General features: G+C 43.7%; 2 protein-coding genes across 2 annotated transcripts in view; one reads left to right on the top strand and one right to left on the bottom strand.

Moving 5' to 3' along the window:
* The window catches only part of LOC309361551 (discoidin domain-containing receptor 2-like), a 47588-nt gene extending 33798 nt beyond the window's left edge, over window positions 1-13790 (top strand). Inside the window, exons 17-27 of the mRNA XM_081896665.1 lie at window positions 4466-4548; window positions 5873-5981; window positions 6910-7044; window positions 7521-7628; window positions 9420-9479; window positions 9975-10056; window positions 10743-10807; window positions 11780-11949; window positions 12242-12347; window positions 12771-12894; window positions 13049-13790. Coding sequence (XP_081752791.1) covers window positions 4466-4548; window positions 5873-5981; window positions 6910-7044; window positions 7521-7628; window positions 9420-9479; window positions 9975-10056; window positions 10743-10807; window positions 11780-11949; window positions 12242-12347; window positions 12771-12894; window positions 13049-13131 — 1125 coding nt within the window. The 3' untranslated portion in view covers window positions 13132-13790. The remainder of the gene's footprint in view (window positions 1-4465; window positions 4549-5872; window positions 5982-6909; window positions 7045-7520; window positions 7629-9419; window positions 9480-9974; window positions 10057-10742; window positions 10808-11779; window positions 11950-12241; window positions 12348-12770; window positions 12895-13048) is intronic.
* Window positions 13791-14919: 1129 nt separating this feature from the next.
* The window catches only part of ENTPD8 (ectonucleoside triphosphate diphosphohydrolase 8), a 29429-nt gene continuing 26013 nt past the window's right edge, over window positions 14920-18335 (bottom strand). Inside the window, exons 9-10 of the mRNA XM_081896512.1 lie at window positions 18026-18163; window positions 14920-16494 (exon numbers count right to left, since the gene is read on the bottom strand). Of these exons, the coding sequence (XP_081752638.1) occupies window positions 16312-16494; window positions 18026-18163 (321 nt within the window). The 3' untranslated portion in view covers window positions 14920-16311. The remainder of the gene's footprint in view (window positions 16495-18025; window positions 18164-18335) is intronic.

An 18335-nucleotide genomic window follows, 5' to 3' on the forward strand; every position in this document is an offset into this window, starting at 1 on the left:
TTTTTTATTATTATTATTATTATTATTATTATTATTATTATTATTATTTGCTGGTGCAGAGTGCCTTTGACCAGCTATGGGCTGGTTTGCCACATATGGCCATTCTTAGATTGGCCATAGTACTGTAATTCATGCTCTGGACTACTGTAACGTGCTCTACCTGGGGCTGCCCTTGAAGATGGCATGGAAGCTCCAGTTAGTGCAAAATGCAGTTGATTAGTTATAGATTGGAGCAGCTAGCATGAGCCACATTTCACTGGTCATCGATATAGGCGGAACAGCTCACAGCAGTCTGTAATTACTGTAACTCCTGATCTTAATCCCATTTATTCAACAGGATTTGGGAATGAAAATGGGGACAGGGTGGGTGGAGAAGGGACACAGAAAATCTGCATTTCTTCTAAATGCTCAAGGGCAGTAAAGGTTGCAGTCCGTGGAGATGAAGGCACTTTACACCTGGTCAAAGGTTCTCCTTTAATATTACTTCATAAATTCCAGTTCTTACTACAGACCTGGACATTGTGATAAGGAAAAAGAGACAGTGCACCTAATGATAAAAAAGTTGGGACAGAGGGTTTGTTGTTTGCCCAGGCTCTGCACAGAAAAGACTTTGTCTGTAAACTGACCTGCTGCCAGAGTGGCTCCTCCTCTGCCTGCATTTCCCTGTTTGAGCAATAAAGGTTAGTTAGGACCAAAAGAGAGAGAGAGAGATGCTCAACTTCCTGGTCTGCTTGTCTCTGGAAGCAAAGCCAAACAGCACATAGTCTGAGCGAGCTCTAAAGAGCCAGGCCTTCCAAATAAGATTGCTTCCTCTCATACTGGAAGGACAATGGCTTACAGTAACCTGGTCAGGCATTGGAACAAAGGAGTTTTAGCTCTAGAGAAGGGCAGCTGGGAATCTGCCTTACGCATCTTCTGCAGCATTGAAAACCCTCCTTCAAAGATCAGCTTCAACATTGGCTGCCTGCATCTTGCAAGGGGAGACCTGGAGCAAGCTCTGGAGGTAGGTCTTAAGACCATTTCACATATGACAGATTCAAACTCAGGTTTTCCATGGAGCATACACACAACTCAGAACTGTCTGCGCTGATTGGAGTTGTAGTCCAAAGCATCCTGAAGTCACCAAGTTGAAAAAGGCTGGTCTACCTCTGTTTTAATTCCCCACAACGTCATGGGGTGGCAGTAGATTGGGTGCTCCAGAGCATTGTGGGAAATGAAGATGGCAGTCCTTTAGCCACCAATACTGACACCACCAAGAAAATCATCCGTGTATAGCCCACTAGAGCACACTTTGCTCCTGGGCCTCTCAAACCCAGAGCCAGACCTGCCTGTATTCATATGTATTGATGATACTTATATTTTATCTGCTTATTTATTACATTCATATCCCAACTTTCCTCCAGTGAGTTCAAGGTGGCAGCCCCCCTTGCCATTTTATCCTTACAACAACCCTGTGAGGTAGATTAAGCCTTCACTATATTGTTTTCAACAATTGTTAAATACAGTGGTACCTCGGTTTAAGAACAGTCTGGTTAAAGAAAAATTCGGTTAACGAATTCCACAAAACCGGAAGTAGTGTCCCGGTTTGCGAACTTTACCTCAGTCTAAGAACAGAATCTGAATGGTGGAAGGGCACCAGCGGTGGGAGGCCTCATTAGGGAAAGCACACCTCGGTTTAAGAACTGTTTTGGTTTAATAACGGACTTCCAAAACGGATTAAGTTCGTAAACCAAGGTACCACTGTACTTTTTTGTTTTGTTTACTTCTGCAACCCAGGCATGTCTTTTTAACAACCAATTTTTACATGTGTTTTTATTATGCATAACGGCTTTACGGCTGCTAATTTTATTATATTTTTAAAATGTATGTTAACTAGTTTTCCATGCTTCACTTAACTGGTATTTTTAAATGACAATTTTAGATTGCCCATTGTAATCCACTTAGAGCAGGGGGTCAGCAATTTTTTCTAGTAGCGGGCTGGTCCACTGTCTGGAGGTGGCGAGGCGGGAGGAGCCAGAGCCGGTGGTGGGCGCTGTCTTACCTCCTTGTGATGGGAGGAAGGGGCCAAGTGGCGGCAGCTCTGCCAATCAGACGCCACACCTGGTTTACCTCAGCGCGGCGTGGGGATGTTTCTGCCAATCAAACGCCACTGAGGTAAACTAGGCGCAGCATTTGATTGGCAGAGACGTCCCTGCGCCGTGCTGAGGTAAACCAGGCACAGCAATTAAGTGGCAGAGCCGCCGCTGCTCGGCCTCTTCCTCCTGCTGCTGTCGCTGGGAGTCTCAGCTTCGCGGCAGGTTCTGGCTTTGTGGCGTGGGGCACGGGCCAGATTTATGACCCAGGTGGAGCTGATCCAGCCTGCGGACTTTAGTTTGCCAACCCCTGGCTTAGAGGCATGTGATTTTTTAAAAAATCAAATAAGTGGTCTGCTGCAAATGTTGTTAAATAAATAAGGGTTGCACTATGACACTAAAAAAATATAAATAAATAGGTATACACTTGTGGGAGGAAAGAAGTATTTAAACTGTGCACGTAAGGAATGTAACATGTGAAGTGGCTCACATAAAGTAAATCAATGCAGGTAAAAAAGTGTTGTAGGGAGGACAAAGGATTTTCATATTCAGCACTTCCTGGAGAACCAGGTTACCACAGCAGGAAGCAACTGTTGAACAAATTTAGCAATTCCCAGAACGAATGAGTCAGCAACATGCCTCAGATTTCAGAACTAGCTGGTGCCCATTGGGACTGGTGAGGCAGAATGCAAGAAGCCCAAAACAGAAAAAGTGTTCTGGTATGGCTGAGCCTAGGGATGGAAAGAAATTTGGTTCAGTTTTCATTTTAATGCAAAGATAACTAATTCACACACACAAATATTTGCACCAAATTTTGTGATTCTCCAGCCATAAGAACACACAATGAAAATATTAGTGAAAATAACATTAAAAATATTAGGGGACATCACTTGCAAAAAAAGAGAGAGAGAGAGAGAGGTGCATGTTGGCAGAAATGTGTACAAAGCTGCCCAATTTTCATGAGAACATTAAAAAAATAAAATCTGCAAACTGATCCAGAAATTTGGCAAACTGAACTAAAGGTTGGAAAGATTAGAAACTGAAATTGATCGATTTGTCCAACCTTAGTTAAGCCTCAATGGAGTACCTTTTTACAGAAGAAACAATGACTTTGCAAGTTCCTTCCTTAATGCTTTATCCCTGGAAGAATTCCTGACCTACTTTGCAAGCAAAAACAGAATTAGCCTCTCAGTGCAGCAATAGCTTAAGGTAACAAATTCCGGAAGAGACATTGCATTTCTGTCTCGGAATCACCAAGCTTGGGAAGGTGGGCTGAGCTAGTTCATACCTGGTTCCTGCATAGGAAGCTGTGTTATGCCAGCAGGTCAGAATATCTGCCCATCTAGACCAGTGTCGCCTACTCTGATTGGCAGCAGCTTTCTGGGGTCTTGGTCAAAAATATGACTTTTCCTTCGCTATTGCTACTTGGGATCTCCCCACCCCCCACTTTTTCACTGGAGATATCAGGGGTCAGTTTTGAACCCAGTCCCATCCATGTGCAAAGCAAGTGGGTTCAAAGTCATTGAGCTGCAGACCATTTCTCTGTGGGAAATATCTCACCTAATATAACCAACGTGCTTAACTATAATTAATGCATGAAGGAGTTAAAAACATAGAGTAAGCTGTCCTAAATGACTTAACTAGGTCACACCCCCCTCAGGCTGGGAGGAAGGGCTACCACACTCCACCATTCACTCTACATTCCACCATTTCCTCTCACCATGTTAACTCTTCCAGTAAGGGTGCCTAAGCTGAATGCTCCAAGCTTCTACAGTATGGCTTTAGCAAGCCATCTCTGTGTTTCTATGCAAATGATTTAGAAACATTTACCTTTTTACAACTAACCTAAGTTTTGCTGCCTGGCTTTACTTGCTGCTGTATGGAAAAGCACATGAATCTGATCTTTGAATAGTTTTGTAAGTAAATCATATTTATCTTACCAAACATATTGTATATGCTAAGGAAAGTGGGCAGCTTTTGTATCAACTTAGAAGGGGATATTTTAAACGTCTGACATCCTGCATTTCCACACTTTACTTTGCTGCATGTTTTGAGATTTTAAATCACTGCATGTGCTCTCTCACCAAAGAGTACTTGCCCCAAATCTGGATCTAGACATCCAGGGAATTCTCCTTATATCAAACCAAATCAAACAACATGCTCAAAATGCATTTTGCCCTGCTGAGAAAAAGCTGTCAACTTTTTATGGCCGGTTTTATTTCTCTGCCTCTAAACAGCCTGACACCCAGTAAAAGCAAACAAGTGATGCCTTTTCTCATTGTTTCATCTCTGTGCCAGGAAAAAGCATTTCCTGTTGAATTTCTCCTGCTGTTAAAAAGCACAGGAGTAAAAAAAGAAATCTGGCAACCTTAATGTTATTTTTCTGCCTCCAGGCATTTGACCGATCTATTTCCAAAGACAATTGCTTAGCTGTGGGTTTCTTCCAGAGAGGATATGCTTACCTGTTGCTGGAGAGGTGAGTGTCTGCTGTTTCGTTGTCAAAGGGTACAATAATTGAGCTCACACAAATATTATAGGAGCCAGAATGAATCCAGCGCACAAGCAGGGGAAAGGAAGGCAAACAACCAGCCAAGCTATGCAGCATATGTGGGGCAGAAACTGATGTCAAGTTACCACCTTCTTCTTAGTGGAGCCCCTCCACCTTTTAACAGCAGTGGAATGGTGGAGCGAACTCAGCTACCTCCAGCTTCGCTCCATGCCAGAAAAATGTTCATCTGTTGAATTTCTAATAAATTACACTAGGGGGTTTGTTAAATGTGGAGAGGAAACAGAGATCCTGTGGATTCTGTAAACCGGAAAGTGGAGTTCAATCCCATGCCCTCCAGCATTTCTCCAATGAAAACAGGGATGTCCGATTCCATACTACTGCTACTACTGCTACTACCTTTATGATTTATGCTCCACCCATTGGACTGGGTTGCTCCATCCAGCCACTCTGGGCAGCTTACAACATATATAAAAATAATAATAAAACATTAAAATAATTTCCCTATACAGAGCTGCCTTCAGATGTCTTCTAAAGGATGTATAGTTACTTATCTCCTTGGCTTGAGGGTTGCACACCATATGCGCTAACATTTCTCTGATGAAATGTTGGGACGTCCTAAGGAAAAGTGGGACATTCCAGAATCAAATCAGAAACCTGGACAGCTTCTTTAAATCTGGCCCTGTTTTGTGCACATATGTCATCAGGGGTGGGGTAGGTGTGCATGTGGTTATGGGGATGTTGGCCAAAGGGGGAGGTCTGGAGGGTCCTCAGACCCCACGGGGGCTCCTCACAGCTAGGATATATCTAACAGCAACAGGTGGACAACAATTAAGGATTTATTATGTTTTCAGAATGTATTGGAAAATTTATATAGAAAGGTTTATTGTTTTGTGTACATTCAGTTGTAAGATAAAATATATGCAAAGGGACTTGGCAGGAAGTCAAAGTTGAAGAAAAGGTTTTGTAAGATAAAATGGGGGAAAATATTTACTTTCATTTTTATCATTGTGGGGTGTGTGTCTGTAAATATGTGTGTTTATGTATGGAATGTTTGGGAGGAAATAAGACGGTAAATAACAAATAACAAACTAAATATTGATGTATGAAATTTTTATTTCTCAATTATATTTAGTGGTAGTATGGTTGTATTGTTTTTTGTAACATAAAATCATTCAATAAAAATTATTTTTAAAAAGGATATATCTAACAGCAATAACAGTACAATTCTTTTCCTGATCTCGGTATTTTTACTTTCCTAAACACAGACGTTGTTGTTTTCTCCCCCTGCCAGATATGAAGAAGCCCTGAATGATTTCAGGCTTGCCCTGCTGCACCTCAGGAAGAACCCCTGCATTGATTATAAGCAGCTGGGTCTGAAGTTTGTGTTGTGTGCCTGGGAGGTAAGGTGATGTTAAGAGCATTATACGATGATGACTCAGCAAAACAATCCATGATAGACATAACTAGGGACTGCTGCCCCTCCTTGCTCTGCTCACCAACCCCTTTGCCAACCCCCCTTCCTCTACACTTGGCCAACCCCCTCCCTTTACACTTCCTCAACCTCACCCCCCTTTCATAGCCTATCCTCTCATACTTCCTCTACCCTTCCCTTCACAGCTTGCCCAAACAGTCTGTGTACCTGTGTACATAGAAGCTGAACGGTACAAATAAACGTGCACATGTACCCCCAGAATCCCCTGGGACATGGACTTCCCATTCTGGAAAGCAGTAGCATACCACTTTGAACTGTCAGGGATTAGCCAAAAGGATCCTGGGAAGTGTAGTTTGTTCAGGATGCCGAGACTTCTAACACCCCCCCCCCAATACACATTCCCCACACAGAGTTACAATTCTCAGAGATCCCCATGAAGAGCGATTGATTGCTAAACCACTCTGGAAAGGGGGACTCCCACAGGAAGTAGTGCTGGTGGCCAGCTTGGATGGTTTTAGAAGAGGATTAGACAAATTAAAAGAAGAGGATAAGGCTACCAGTGGCTACTAGCCACAATGGCTATGTTCCACTTCCACTGTCAGAGACAGGGTGCCACTGAACTCATGTATCGGGATCATGTATAGGGAAAGTTTGGTTGAAATTAGATCTTTCTTGTGGTCTTCCAACAAGAGGTATCTGACTGGTCTGCTCTGAGAAAGATTAGCACTGGATCCAACCCTACGATTCTCTGCCATGAAACCTGTGTAATGATAAGAGTTTACTATTTAGAGGTCTTACAAAGTTGGTAATTGAGGGCTTTCCTTCCTGCTGAAGAACCCAGTGTAATGTCTGAGGCTTGCATCCAGCAGAAATGTTATTTCTTGTGTGGTCTGCAGGTGGCGTACAACACTGCTGCGGCTCACTGCCATCTTGGACAGTGGCAGGATGCTCAGCAAACACTGAAGGAGGCTGCTAGAGAGACCCCAAAGGGTCAAATCCACCACCTTGATAGTGCTCTGAAGCAAGTGCAGGTATGATTTGCTGCATTAACCTGAGGAAGTTGGTTTTTCCTGGAAGTGTAGATCCACCTTCCAAGGAAGAGGTTGCTTAGCAGAGGCCGACACTCACACAGTACGTCTCCAGATGCCCTTTTTATTGCCCACTCACACCTCTCCATCCAGACAAGCTAGAGGCACTGCTGGAGTTCAAGGACACATTCCAGCCAAGGAAAAACACTCAAGGGAGGTGCAGAGAGGCCAGCGAGGGGTGTGGCATTTGGGGAGTTTCAAGGGCCAGGTGGAGACGCTTGGAGGGCCACATATGGCCCCTGGGCCTGAGGTTCCCCACCCATGAAAGAGAAAACTGTTCTCTGGCACAGATGATTTTCCTCTGCAAGGCAGGAGCCTAGACAAGATGAACTTCCTTTCTGCAGCTTCAGGTAAATGTGTATATCCAAGACAAGATGACCCTGTTGTGAATAGTCTACCCTAAACCTGCCCTGTCCTAGGAACATCTCTTCTTGGAACCCCGGAGTGTCCCTCAGGGGGAGATCTTCAAGCCCCCAAAGAAGGACGTGGAAGAGCTAGAAGAAAAAGACTTCCTGGGCCAGGCCAAGGTAGAACCTCTGACTCCGCAGATAAAAGGGGTGATGTTCTTCTGCTGTGATGGGGCTAGTTTTCCCCAAAGGGAATCAGCATGCTTATGGGCTGAACTACTTTGGTAAAGGAGAGGAGTGGGGCTCACATGCTGGAATGTTCTCCTGTACAACTCCCCTTCCCCAACAACCTTACATGTAGAAATAAAGCTTGTTGGGATGGTTCCCTGTTTACAAAATTGTCCCATCTGGCACCAATTTTGCCATTGTTTTGCAACAGGCAAAAGCACCCTTTCTTTTTTGGACTTCTGGCCATCATCAATTTGGACTTTTGGCCATCATCAATTATTGGATGTTTGCATTTTGAGTATTTTTTTTAAACATGCTTGTCTATGTTTTGACTGCATTGGCTGTAAATTGTTTCGGCACTTTTTGTAGAGGGATTTGCTAGGGGCTCCCACCCTTGCTCATTCTACTTGCCCCAAGCCCCTCTTCTCTTGCTCTATGCCCTGTTAAAGAAGGGAGGGGGTAGTCACTTCATACAGTGGCTTGCTCTCCCCTCTGTTAAATAGCTTGCCTGTGCCTGCCTGTCATTCCTCATGCTAGGATTGGCATGGCCACCTACGGCTGCACAAACTGCAGGGCATTTATTTATTTATTTTTATTTTTAAATTTCTATACCGCTTTATATTTTTAATAAAAAAAATCAAAGCGGTTTACAGCAAATTAAATCAAGAAAACAATAAAACAATAGCCGGGCGATGTTCCTCTGGCCTCATGAGGAGCCTCTTCAGTAGGGCTAGTGAGTGTGGGCCCCGCCCCCTAGGCCAGGTGGAAAGGGGCTTGCAGGGAGTGGCCTTCACGACCCACAGCCAGGTCTGCCTTACTCCAAACCATTCTTGCATTCAGCTGGTGCCCCTTATGCTGATGATAGACAGACAGTCAAGTCAGACAGACAGAGATAGAGAGATAGATGGATGAGCCAAGCCAGGAGAGAGAAAATTGTTGTTGTTAAGGTTTGTTAAATGAATACTTTGCTTTACAGCAAATAACATACAATAAAGTCACGTAAGCATTGTGAAACACAAATTTAACAGTACAATAGCAAATAATAGGCATTGCCCCAATGCCTGGGAAATCAAAAATAGTGCCAAATCAATGACAAGGTTGGAGCCAGGAACTCCTCCCTCAGCAAGAGTTTTCCATAAATGAGAGGCTTCCAAGAGAAGGCCCATTAACATGTATTTGTTCTCAGGATCCCAGATAACAGCCAGTAGTTGACACTGCACTCCTCTGGCTTGTAATGCTCATTTTAGGGTCAGAAGTACCCAAGCTGTATGGAAATTTATTCACGCAGGCAACTACAGTGGCAAGAACGTTACTTGACCCAAAATGGAAAGAAGAAGAAGACCCAGCAAAAGAAGAATGGATACAAAACTTATGGAATATGCAGAAATGGCAAAACTTACTGGAAAAATAAGAAATCAAGATAACAAACTTTTTATAAAAACATAGAAATGATTTATTGAATATTTACAGATAAACTGTAAACAGATAAGAGCATTGGCAGGATTATTGTAATAACCTGCAGTTTTATAAGAGTATATATTTAAAATAGAGGAATAAATGAGCAAATGAAGTTAATTTGGATATGCAGAAAATATTAAAAATAAATTTAAGGAACAGCAGAAAGAGGGGGAAGGAGGTCATGTTTTGAAATGTCAAAATGATAGTGAAATCAGTGAAATGTATAAAATTGAAAATGATAAATAAAGTAATGCTCATTTTATACCACCCTCCTTCCATTCACAGGTCATCTCTTCCGCTTTTGAGGAAGATTGTGGCATCGGCTTTCATGGTCCCCAGCCCCAGGTGAAGGGGGGAAAGAAAGGGAAGTATGTGGGATGCTCACGGGCTCCTGGCACAGACAGCAGTTGCCAACTTCTTTCCCCTGCCTTCTCTCTAGAAGCACTTCCTGCCCTAAACCACCTATACCTCCCTGATTGCCACATCAGCCTGCCTCTCTCTCACAGCCATAAAGGTGGCCAGCTGACCTGAAAGTGGCCAGTGCTTGCACTGTTGAATACAATATTTGCTGATGTGCAGAAAACTTATTGCAGTGCGTAGATCAATATATTAACCACCTCAGAGATGCAAAGGAAGCTGCTCTTAAATGGCACAGCTACAGAGGCTGGCTGGAAAAGTTGGCAACCCTGCATTAGGTATTCCTGAACTTTAGCACCCCTTGCTTTGCTCCTCTTGTTATCATCTACTTTTGTTCCCACCCCAAGCCAATGAGAGTAGCAACCTTTTGTGCTTGTGCGTACAAGGGATTTGGCATATCTCGAAGCTTCTCACTTCTTGCAGAAAGGCAGCAGTGGGATTCCCCCACCACCTGGAAAAGAACCCCCCACCCTGCCCTGCGAGAGGCAAAATATTCAGAAATCAGGTCAGCCACAAGAAGGGGATTTGTCAGTTGTCTGGAGGGACCCTTTATATCCTCTCATTTCTCCCAGTGGGTGTGCAGAGCTACAGAGCCTACAGCAAAGGAGATAGAGGGAGAAGGAACCAGTTTGCTTCCTTTCTCCATTGTTGCATATTGGTTAGAGTGTCTGACTAGGACTTGGGAGCTCAGGGTTCAAATCCCCACTCAGCCACAAAGTTCACCGGGTGACCTTGGGCCAGTAACTCCACTCCCTGTCTTGCAGCCCAATCTATCCAGCGGGGTTGTGAGGGCAAAATGGGGAGGGGGAAGAACCATGGCTGAAAGGTGGAGTATAAAAGTAATATGATAAAGGCGGGGTTTAACTAATGGAATTAGGCTGTTAACACACCCAGAATTTGAAACACATCTCCTCCTCAAAGATTCCTGGGAACTATAGTTTACACCTCCCAGAGCTAGAGCTCCCAGACCCTTAATAAACTACAGTTCGTAGATTTTTGTTTTCTTGAGGGGAGATTCTTTAAATTGCATGATGTGCATTTTGTTATTGTAAGCCACTTTAAGAGAGCCATATGGTGAAGAGCGGGGTATAAATTTTAAAATCTAAACATTAAATAAATATTAACTAAAATAAAAATAAAATATAAAGCGTATGCAGCTTTATTAGTAAGTGGGTGAAGCTTGTTTTGCAGCATCAGCCAAGGAAGATGACGACAGGGCAGACATGAACATTGCTGGTCAAAATACATCCCTGGAGGTGAGACTCTGTATTTGCCATGGCAATAATGTGACGTAACGTAATATAATGTAGTTGCAAAAGGGCTTTAGATATTTCATCATGAACAGCCCTAAAATCTGCTTCAGAAGAACTGTAAGTTTTATGAATCTATAATATTGGCATTGTAAAGTTTGCCAGCTAGCTGTCCTGGAAAGATTGTCTCGCAAAATCCAAGCAATGAGAGGTCAAAGAAAGGCGGACATGTTTTTGGCAGACTGGTGTTTGTTTATTGGTTTTATAAATAGGCAGGAATCTGGCAGAATGGTTCCAATTAACTGAGCTGGCCCATCCATGCGGAGGGGTGAAACACCCACCTCAGCACAAGAGGCGGTCGGTCCTCTTCCCACCACTTCCATCGTCAAGAGGGAGGTGTTTGGATGCACAGTATTTGGATACACTCATCCTCACTGCCCCAGGGCGGAGAAGCTGAGTTGCAATGCTTTGAGGAGTTTGGCAAAAACTGGGGTGCAGCGGTGGTGGAAGTGGGGTATATGGTGGTGGTGGGGCAGCAATTCCTGTTTCACTTCAGGTGGCAAAACGGGATGGGCCACCCCTGCCAACTACATTTCAAATGGTATGGTCTTTGCAAGGGAAAACAGGATTAACTGGAGAAAAGTTAGATAAATTAAGAAAAATGAGATGCGGATCTAAATAACAGAGTCATTTATTTTGATTGTAGGTGGTAAATAAACAATGAGCACTGTGAAGGGAAAAATACTGTTACAGGAGACTGAATACCAAGTTAAAATAGAAGCTTCTTAATCCTATTTGTAGACTATATTGTGCTTCCACGAAATGCAGTCTGCACCCGAAAATACTGTTTGGGGTGTCAGGAAGGGGAGTTGTTATATTTTTATTTATACTACACACACGCGCACGTCACACACACACACACACACACTGTTTCAGATGGTCCCTTTGCTCAGCCGTACCTTTCCATCTATTGAGCAGGACTTATCCTCTTCTGTGGAGGCTGGTGACATCACCAATGGGTTCATCCTGCTGAAGATTCACACTTCCTACTCTGTCAAGGTGAAAATGAGTCCTGCCCCATCCCTGGCTGACTTTAGGAACCTGCTACAGGAAGAATGCTGCCAGCAGGCTACACGGATGTCAGTGAGGTAGGCTCTGAGATAAACATGAACTGGCACCAGGTAGGGATGAAAGCCGAATCTATCTGATCTGCGGCTTTCCAACACAATCTTCAAACCTATACACAACTATCCTTTGAAATTTGCACTTCTCCTAATTTTGTGGTGCAGTTCTCCAATCCAACAATGTTTACAAAAATGCATATGTATTAGGGTTCTTTGGGAAAAGCCAATAGCTTTAAATGTATGGTGTGTCCATGCCACTCTTGCCTTAACAGCTTCCTATGTACCTGTGCATGATTGCATCACTGACCCTTTTCAGGTACAAGATTTCAGGTAGTGATGAGCTGATCCCTGTTAGCAGTGATGAAGAACTGAGGAACATCTGGCAAAGCATGGAAGGTGGTCAGCTGACCATCTGGTGCCAGGTACGTGTTGATTGGTGTTGGGTTATCTAGCTTAAAGACTGGACAACAACAACAAATTTCCCTGCAAACAGGAGGCTAGCACACCAGTCCTGCCTTGCTGTTTTCAATTTTTAGTGAGATATTATTTTTATTAATAATATTAATATTCAGAAATGGTATCCTACAACCTGAAGCGGTAGAGTTAATTGTTTTACTCAATCTCCCTCTACAACCTCATTCTGACAGTAAAAGCTGTTGTATGGTGGAAGCGAAATTCCTTGGAAGTGGGTAGGCTGTCTTTTGTTAGAAGATGGCTGGCCACCTATTACAGGTGCTGCAGTAGTGGATTGCCTGCATTGGTAGGGGGTTTGACTAGATGACTCTTGGGATTCCTTACCAACCCTCTGATTCCAGTGCATGGTCCCATTTGTGTTTGTTCTGAAGGCCCAAAGGGATACCACGAGCAGGCCAGTACTCTACCACATGACTGCGTGTCACCCCTACACTGCTCAGGGCCAGGAGGACCTGTCTTTCAAAGAAGGTGACAAGCTGGAGATCCTCTCTGAAGGTAGGCAGGGCAGAGATGGATGTTTGATAGTCCCTGAAAAATGTTCCCCCCTTCCAGATTAAAAGGCACCAGAGACACCTTCCTCATCCCCTTCTCTTGATCTGTGCCTTTGGCCATAAACCCACCTGCTTTCACCTTGGTTGTGTTTTCACAGTGAACGAGGAGTGGCTGGAAGGACGCTGCAATGGAACCACTGGCATTTTCCCAAAATGCTTTGCTGTGCGAGAGTGCTGTTGACACCTGCTCCTAGAGCAGAAAAAAGGGGGCTTGTCCCTTAGCTCACCCACCCATTCAATCACAGATGCTACAATCGACCCTTCCCTTGCCATTAGGTGCTGTGTTGCCCTTCAGACATGCTGAAAATGCATCTAAGTGTTGGTGAAGTGTTAGCTTCTTAGTAATGGAAACATTTCAGTGACTCATAAAGTCACCCTTTTTGCTTTGGTGACTGAAAAGATCAGAAAAAATACCCTGGACAATATAGCAGTGAAATGTAAGGGGAACTCAGAGATCTAAATAGAGACTATTATTTGTGGCGCAGCATCCCTTTTGCTTATATTTATTTTTGATTCACATTTGTCATGGCCAATGGCTAGTACAATAAAGTTAATTGGATCGGAGTGTTGGTGAAAAGCAAATATATTTCCTTCTCTTGAGTTTGTAGTTAATGCATGAATTACTTTAAACCACCAGAGGGCACTGTTGGTCTAGCAATCTTGCCAGCACTTGCTTATCGTCTTTGCTTTGTCATCCTTGATGCCACCCCTAAAACAGAGCTATTTTGTTTGTTGCTCTGTCCTAACTTTTTGAGACAAGATATATGCTATTTCTCTCCTTCTATCTCCACTCATTCTGTAAACAGTTTCTGCATGAATAAAGCCTTTGAATTCCAGAAATTGGAAATGATTGTTCCACTCCAATTCCAAGCTGCAAGGTCTGCTAACAGAAGAGCCCTGCAGGATCAGACCAAAGCTATATGTGCAGCGCTGGAAGGCAACAACCATTCCCCAAGGGCAGCTTTCCCCAGCAACTGTGATTCAGTGATCTGCTGAATGTGAATTTAGACCTCATGACTAAAAGGTAAAAGGTAAAGAAAGGACCCCTGGATGGTTAAGTCCAGTCAAAGGTGGCTATGGGGTTGTGGCGCTCATCTCGCTTTCAGGCCAAGGGAGCCAGCGTTTGTCCACAGACAGTTTTCTGGGTCATGTGGTCAGCATGACAAAACCGCTACTGGCACACGGAGGAATGTGACGAGTGCCAGAGCGCACGGAAACGGCGTTTACCTTCCCGCCAGAGTGGTACCTATTTATCTACTTGCACTTTGACATGCTTTTGAACTGCTAGGTGGGCAGGAGCTGGGACAGAGCAATGGGAGCTCACCCTGTCGTGGGCATTTGAACCACCAACCTTCCGATCGGCAAGCCCAAGTGGCTCAGTGGTTTAGACCACAGTGCCACCTGTGTCCCTACCTCATGACTAAGGTCAGGTTCACAACATACATTTAAAGCACATCCAGTGCACGTTTGAAGTAATGACCCCCCCACACCCCACAAGAATCCTGGAAGCTATGGTTTCCCCCTTACAAAGCTACAATTCACAGCATCTTTAACTAGCTATAGTTCCCAGGATTCTTTGTGAGAGGTTATAACCTTTAAATATGCACTAGGCGTGCTTCAAATGTATGCTATGGATCTAGCTCCCTGAACTTGTCTCCTCCCCTTTTTTACAGCCACCTAAGCCTGTAAGGCAGGCTTTCCCCAACCTGGCGCCCTCAGCTCTTTTGGACTACAACTCCCGCCATCCCCAGCCAAGCATGGAAGCCAAACCCTGCCTTCAATACCAAATCCTGCACTAAAAGGAAAAGTGCTGCTGGGTAATCCTTGGTTTCATACACCCAGGAGGACTAGTGCAAGCTTCCTTCATGAAAGATAAGTTTCTTTGAAAGCCAAATTTGGTCTTCATTACCAAATCCTTCAATGAAAACAGAGCACTGCAGATAATTCCTGGTTTCATAAGTCCACAGTAAACACCTAGCAAAGTTTTTATTTGAGAAATGTGCAATAAAAAGAATTATAAAGTTTTCTAGCGAGCACTGTGAGGTCAGTTCCTGATGACCTGTCTATTGAACATTTGTCCTGATTTGTTTGTGCAGAGTTCGCAGGGAGGTCATACAGTGTCCAACTGTTTATTGCACACTCATTCCAATTTGTTTGCAGGGAATTTCTATGGTGTCGGGTCATGTAAGTGCTATCCCACGCATTTTCCCATCTCATTCATTTCTTGCCACAAAAAGTCCAGGTCTCTTTTTGTTGCCCAAGTACTTCATACTCAATTTCATTTCAAATTTGAATTTTGCTGGTATGTGATGGAATCCCAACTGGAAAATGAAGACAGCCTGCACGTGCCTTAAGTCTTGTGGAAAGTTTGTTCCTGGTGGGGTTGAGAGAGATCCTTTCACCCACAAAAATATTTTGGTGCAAAAGAAAAAAAGAATGTAACTAGCTGTCCACAACAGAGAGATGAGAACCAGCCCCATAGAATCAACTCCTCCAAGTATTTACAGTATTTGTATGGTGTTTCTAGCCCCCATTTTCGTCCGTGGCTAAAATCTTTGGGGATCCCATCCCAGGCAGTTCCTCTTCCAGGCCTGAATGAGACCACTGTAGCTCCTGTCCGACTGACTCCTGGCACCCTGCAATTCCTTTGCCTGAGAATCTATCATCTGCTTTAAACTGGTCTCTCACCTTGGTGCCAAGATCAATCTGAAGACCTGATAAGCAGCCTTGAAGTCCCGCTCTCTTGCCCACCAAGGCAGGCATCTGCACTTGCCAGTTGCAGGTTGGCACCAGTGAACTACTGGTCCAGTAAACAGCGGATGAGAAACAATATTACTAGTACTTGCAAATTCATTCCCATTACAATTAATTTTCATTAATAATATTGCTAGAGTGCTTTCGAGGGGGGAGGGTCAAAGCCCTACCTCCAGTGAGTCTTAGGAGACTACTGCAACACAGAACAGTTTTATCATCACCCTGGTTTTTTTGGGGGGGGGATGAGAAAGAAAGCAGCTTGCCTCTGGCCTTTGCAACAGCTCACGGAAGAGATAAGTTTTGAACCAGGGACTTTATGGTTTACATAGCTAATATATTGCTGGGGAGGGGGGAGTGCGGTACAATAAATTATATACTGCATGTACTTCTGAAAATAAAAGGCATAATCAGTGTTAGTTGGGCAAGTAGTGTATGTTTGTCCCATTGGGTCTTAGAGAGTTGAAGCTGGTCTGGCTTGGTGGCGCCTGCCAATCTGTTTAGCGTTTGCTTGCTTGTGGGTCCGCTGAGGGGCTGGTGCTGACTGCCCCACCCTAACCCACACAGAGGCTGCAGGGAGGTGAACAGTCCAAAATGCCGCCCCTTTCTCTCAGCGCAGTAAATACATGACCAGCAGGGCAATACAGATTGCCAGCACAGCGGCAATGAAGAAAATGCTGGCTGCCCACACCCCTTCCTCGTGCCCTCTCAGCTGTCGGGGGGCTTCTGCGGGGATCATATTGGTGAGGTTCAGCATGTAGCCCAGAGTCCAGCCAATTTCCGAGTTGGCAGCCTGCAAGAGAGAGAAAGGGTACAGTCACAAAGGAAGGCAAACACAGTGCCCCCCACTTAATGCTAATAGCCTTGCTATGAGCCAACACAAAGCTGGCATTTCAGGCAGAGGTGAGCTTCCTTGTCATAGGAAGAGCATTTGCTTGGCATGTAGAAGGTCCCAGGTTCAATCCCCAGCATCTCCTGGGCTGGGAGAGAACCTGGTGCTCCAGTACTTAGGGCTATTTCACTATATTTTGTATCCCAAGATTTCTACCCGTGTTTACTTGCTGCTATATAGGTAAATGCATGAACCTGACTTTTGGAACTTTGTAAGTAAACCATTTCAAAACTCACTAAAGTGTGTGGTCTGTGGCTAAGAGCAATAGAAACACGGAAGTTCTGAAAGTGGACTAAATGGGATATTAAAATGGTTTCAACAGCCTGTATCTTCACACTACACTGCTGCTTGCTTTTGTGACTTTTAAACTCTGTTGCTGGACAAAGATATACCATAATAGTGATAATCTATGCTGGAAACATAAAGAAAAAGAGGGTACCTTTTATCATATGTAGTGGACCTGCCCTAAGGTGGAAGACTTCTGGGAGAAGATTTATAATTAATTGAAAAAAATGTTGAAATATACATTTATTAAGAAACCAGAGGCCTTTCTTCTTGGAATAACAGGTTTGGAATTGCCCCCAAAAGATGTTAGGTTGTTTTTGTATGCCACAATTGCAGCTAGAATTTTATTAGCTAAGAACTGGAAAACACAAGAAGTGCCAACAGTGTAGGAATGGCAGATGAAGATGATGGACTATTCGGAGCTAGCCGACCTGACCGGAAGATTCTGCGACCAGAAGGAGGAGGAGTACCAGGAGGAATGGATGAAATTCAAAGACTATTTAGTTAAATATGCTAAGATAATTTAAATAGAAATACTTGCAAATAACAGATAGGCTTAGGATTTAAATATGTAAAGTTATAGAATAATATGTTTAAAGTAAAGATGAAATGAAAGATGTTAAGTGATTAAGTAAATTTTATGAGAAACTTGTTTTGGAAAACTGTTACAATGATATATACTGAAATTCAGTCAGGGGGATTTGAGGAAGTCACTTATCAATGTTACTAAGATTGGATTAAGTACAGTTAAGATGTATGTATGTATGTATGTTTGTTTGTTTAAAAATTTTGGAAAATCAATTTAAAAAATTGGAAAAAATATTAAACTCTGTTGCTGGGGGATCTCTCATGCTGGAGAAAGTGTTTAGTCCTGTGCTTTGGATCTAGAGTTCCAGCTAAGTATTTTGTTAACTATCCCAGACAGGTAATCTATATCTATTTTCGCCTACAAAAGCCCTTGTGAAAGTGATTTTTTTCAGACCATTGGCAAGGAGGAGAAAGGAATGGCTTATGTGGGGGGTGGGGAAGTGAAAAGGGCAGAGACAGAAGGGGTAAGGACAACCTCAGTCCCTTCAAAACCTGGGCTGGTTCAGATACCTTGGACCTAAACCATATATACTGACATGACCTCCAGCTCTGCCCTCACCCGCATCCGGAAGGCAATGTTGTTCCAGGTGTCCGTTCGAAAGCCGTAACCGTCCAGCAAGAGAGTAAGGATGTAGTTGGCACTAGCGCAGTAGTTTTTCAGATGGTCCTCCTTCTCGCTAGAGTAACTGGATTTCAACTGAGGAAAGACAGGGAGAGAGAGAGAGACACAACATTTCAAGAGCAGCTGAGGTAGGAGAGTGTTAATTTCCTGACCATTGGTTATACTGCCTGATTTGATGCAAGTTGGAGTCTGACCATATCTAGAGGGCACCACATTGGCTACTCTGACCAGCAGCAACTCAGCGCAA

The sequence above is a fragment of the Podarcis melisellensis genome (assembly GCF_964234715.1).
Source record: "Podarcis melisellensis genome assembly, chromosome: Z".
NCBI lineage: Eukaryota > Metazoa > Chordata > Lepidosauria > Squamata > Lacertidae > Podarcis > Podarcis melisellensis.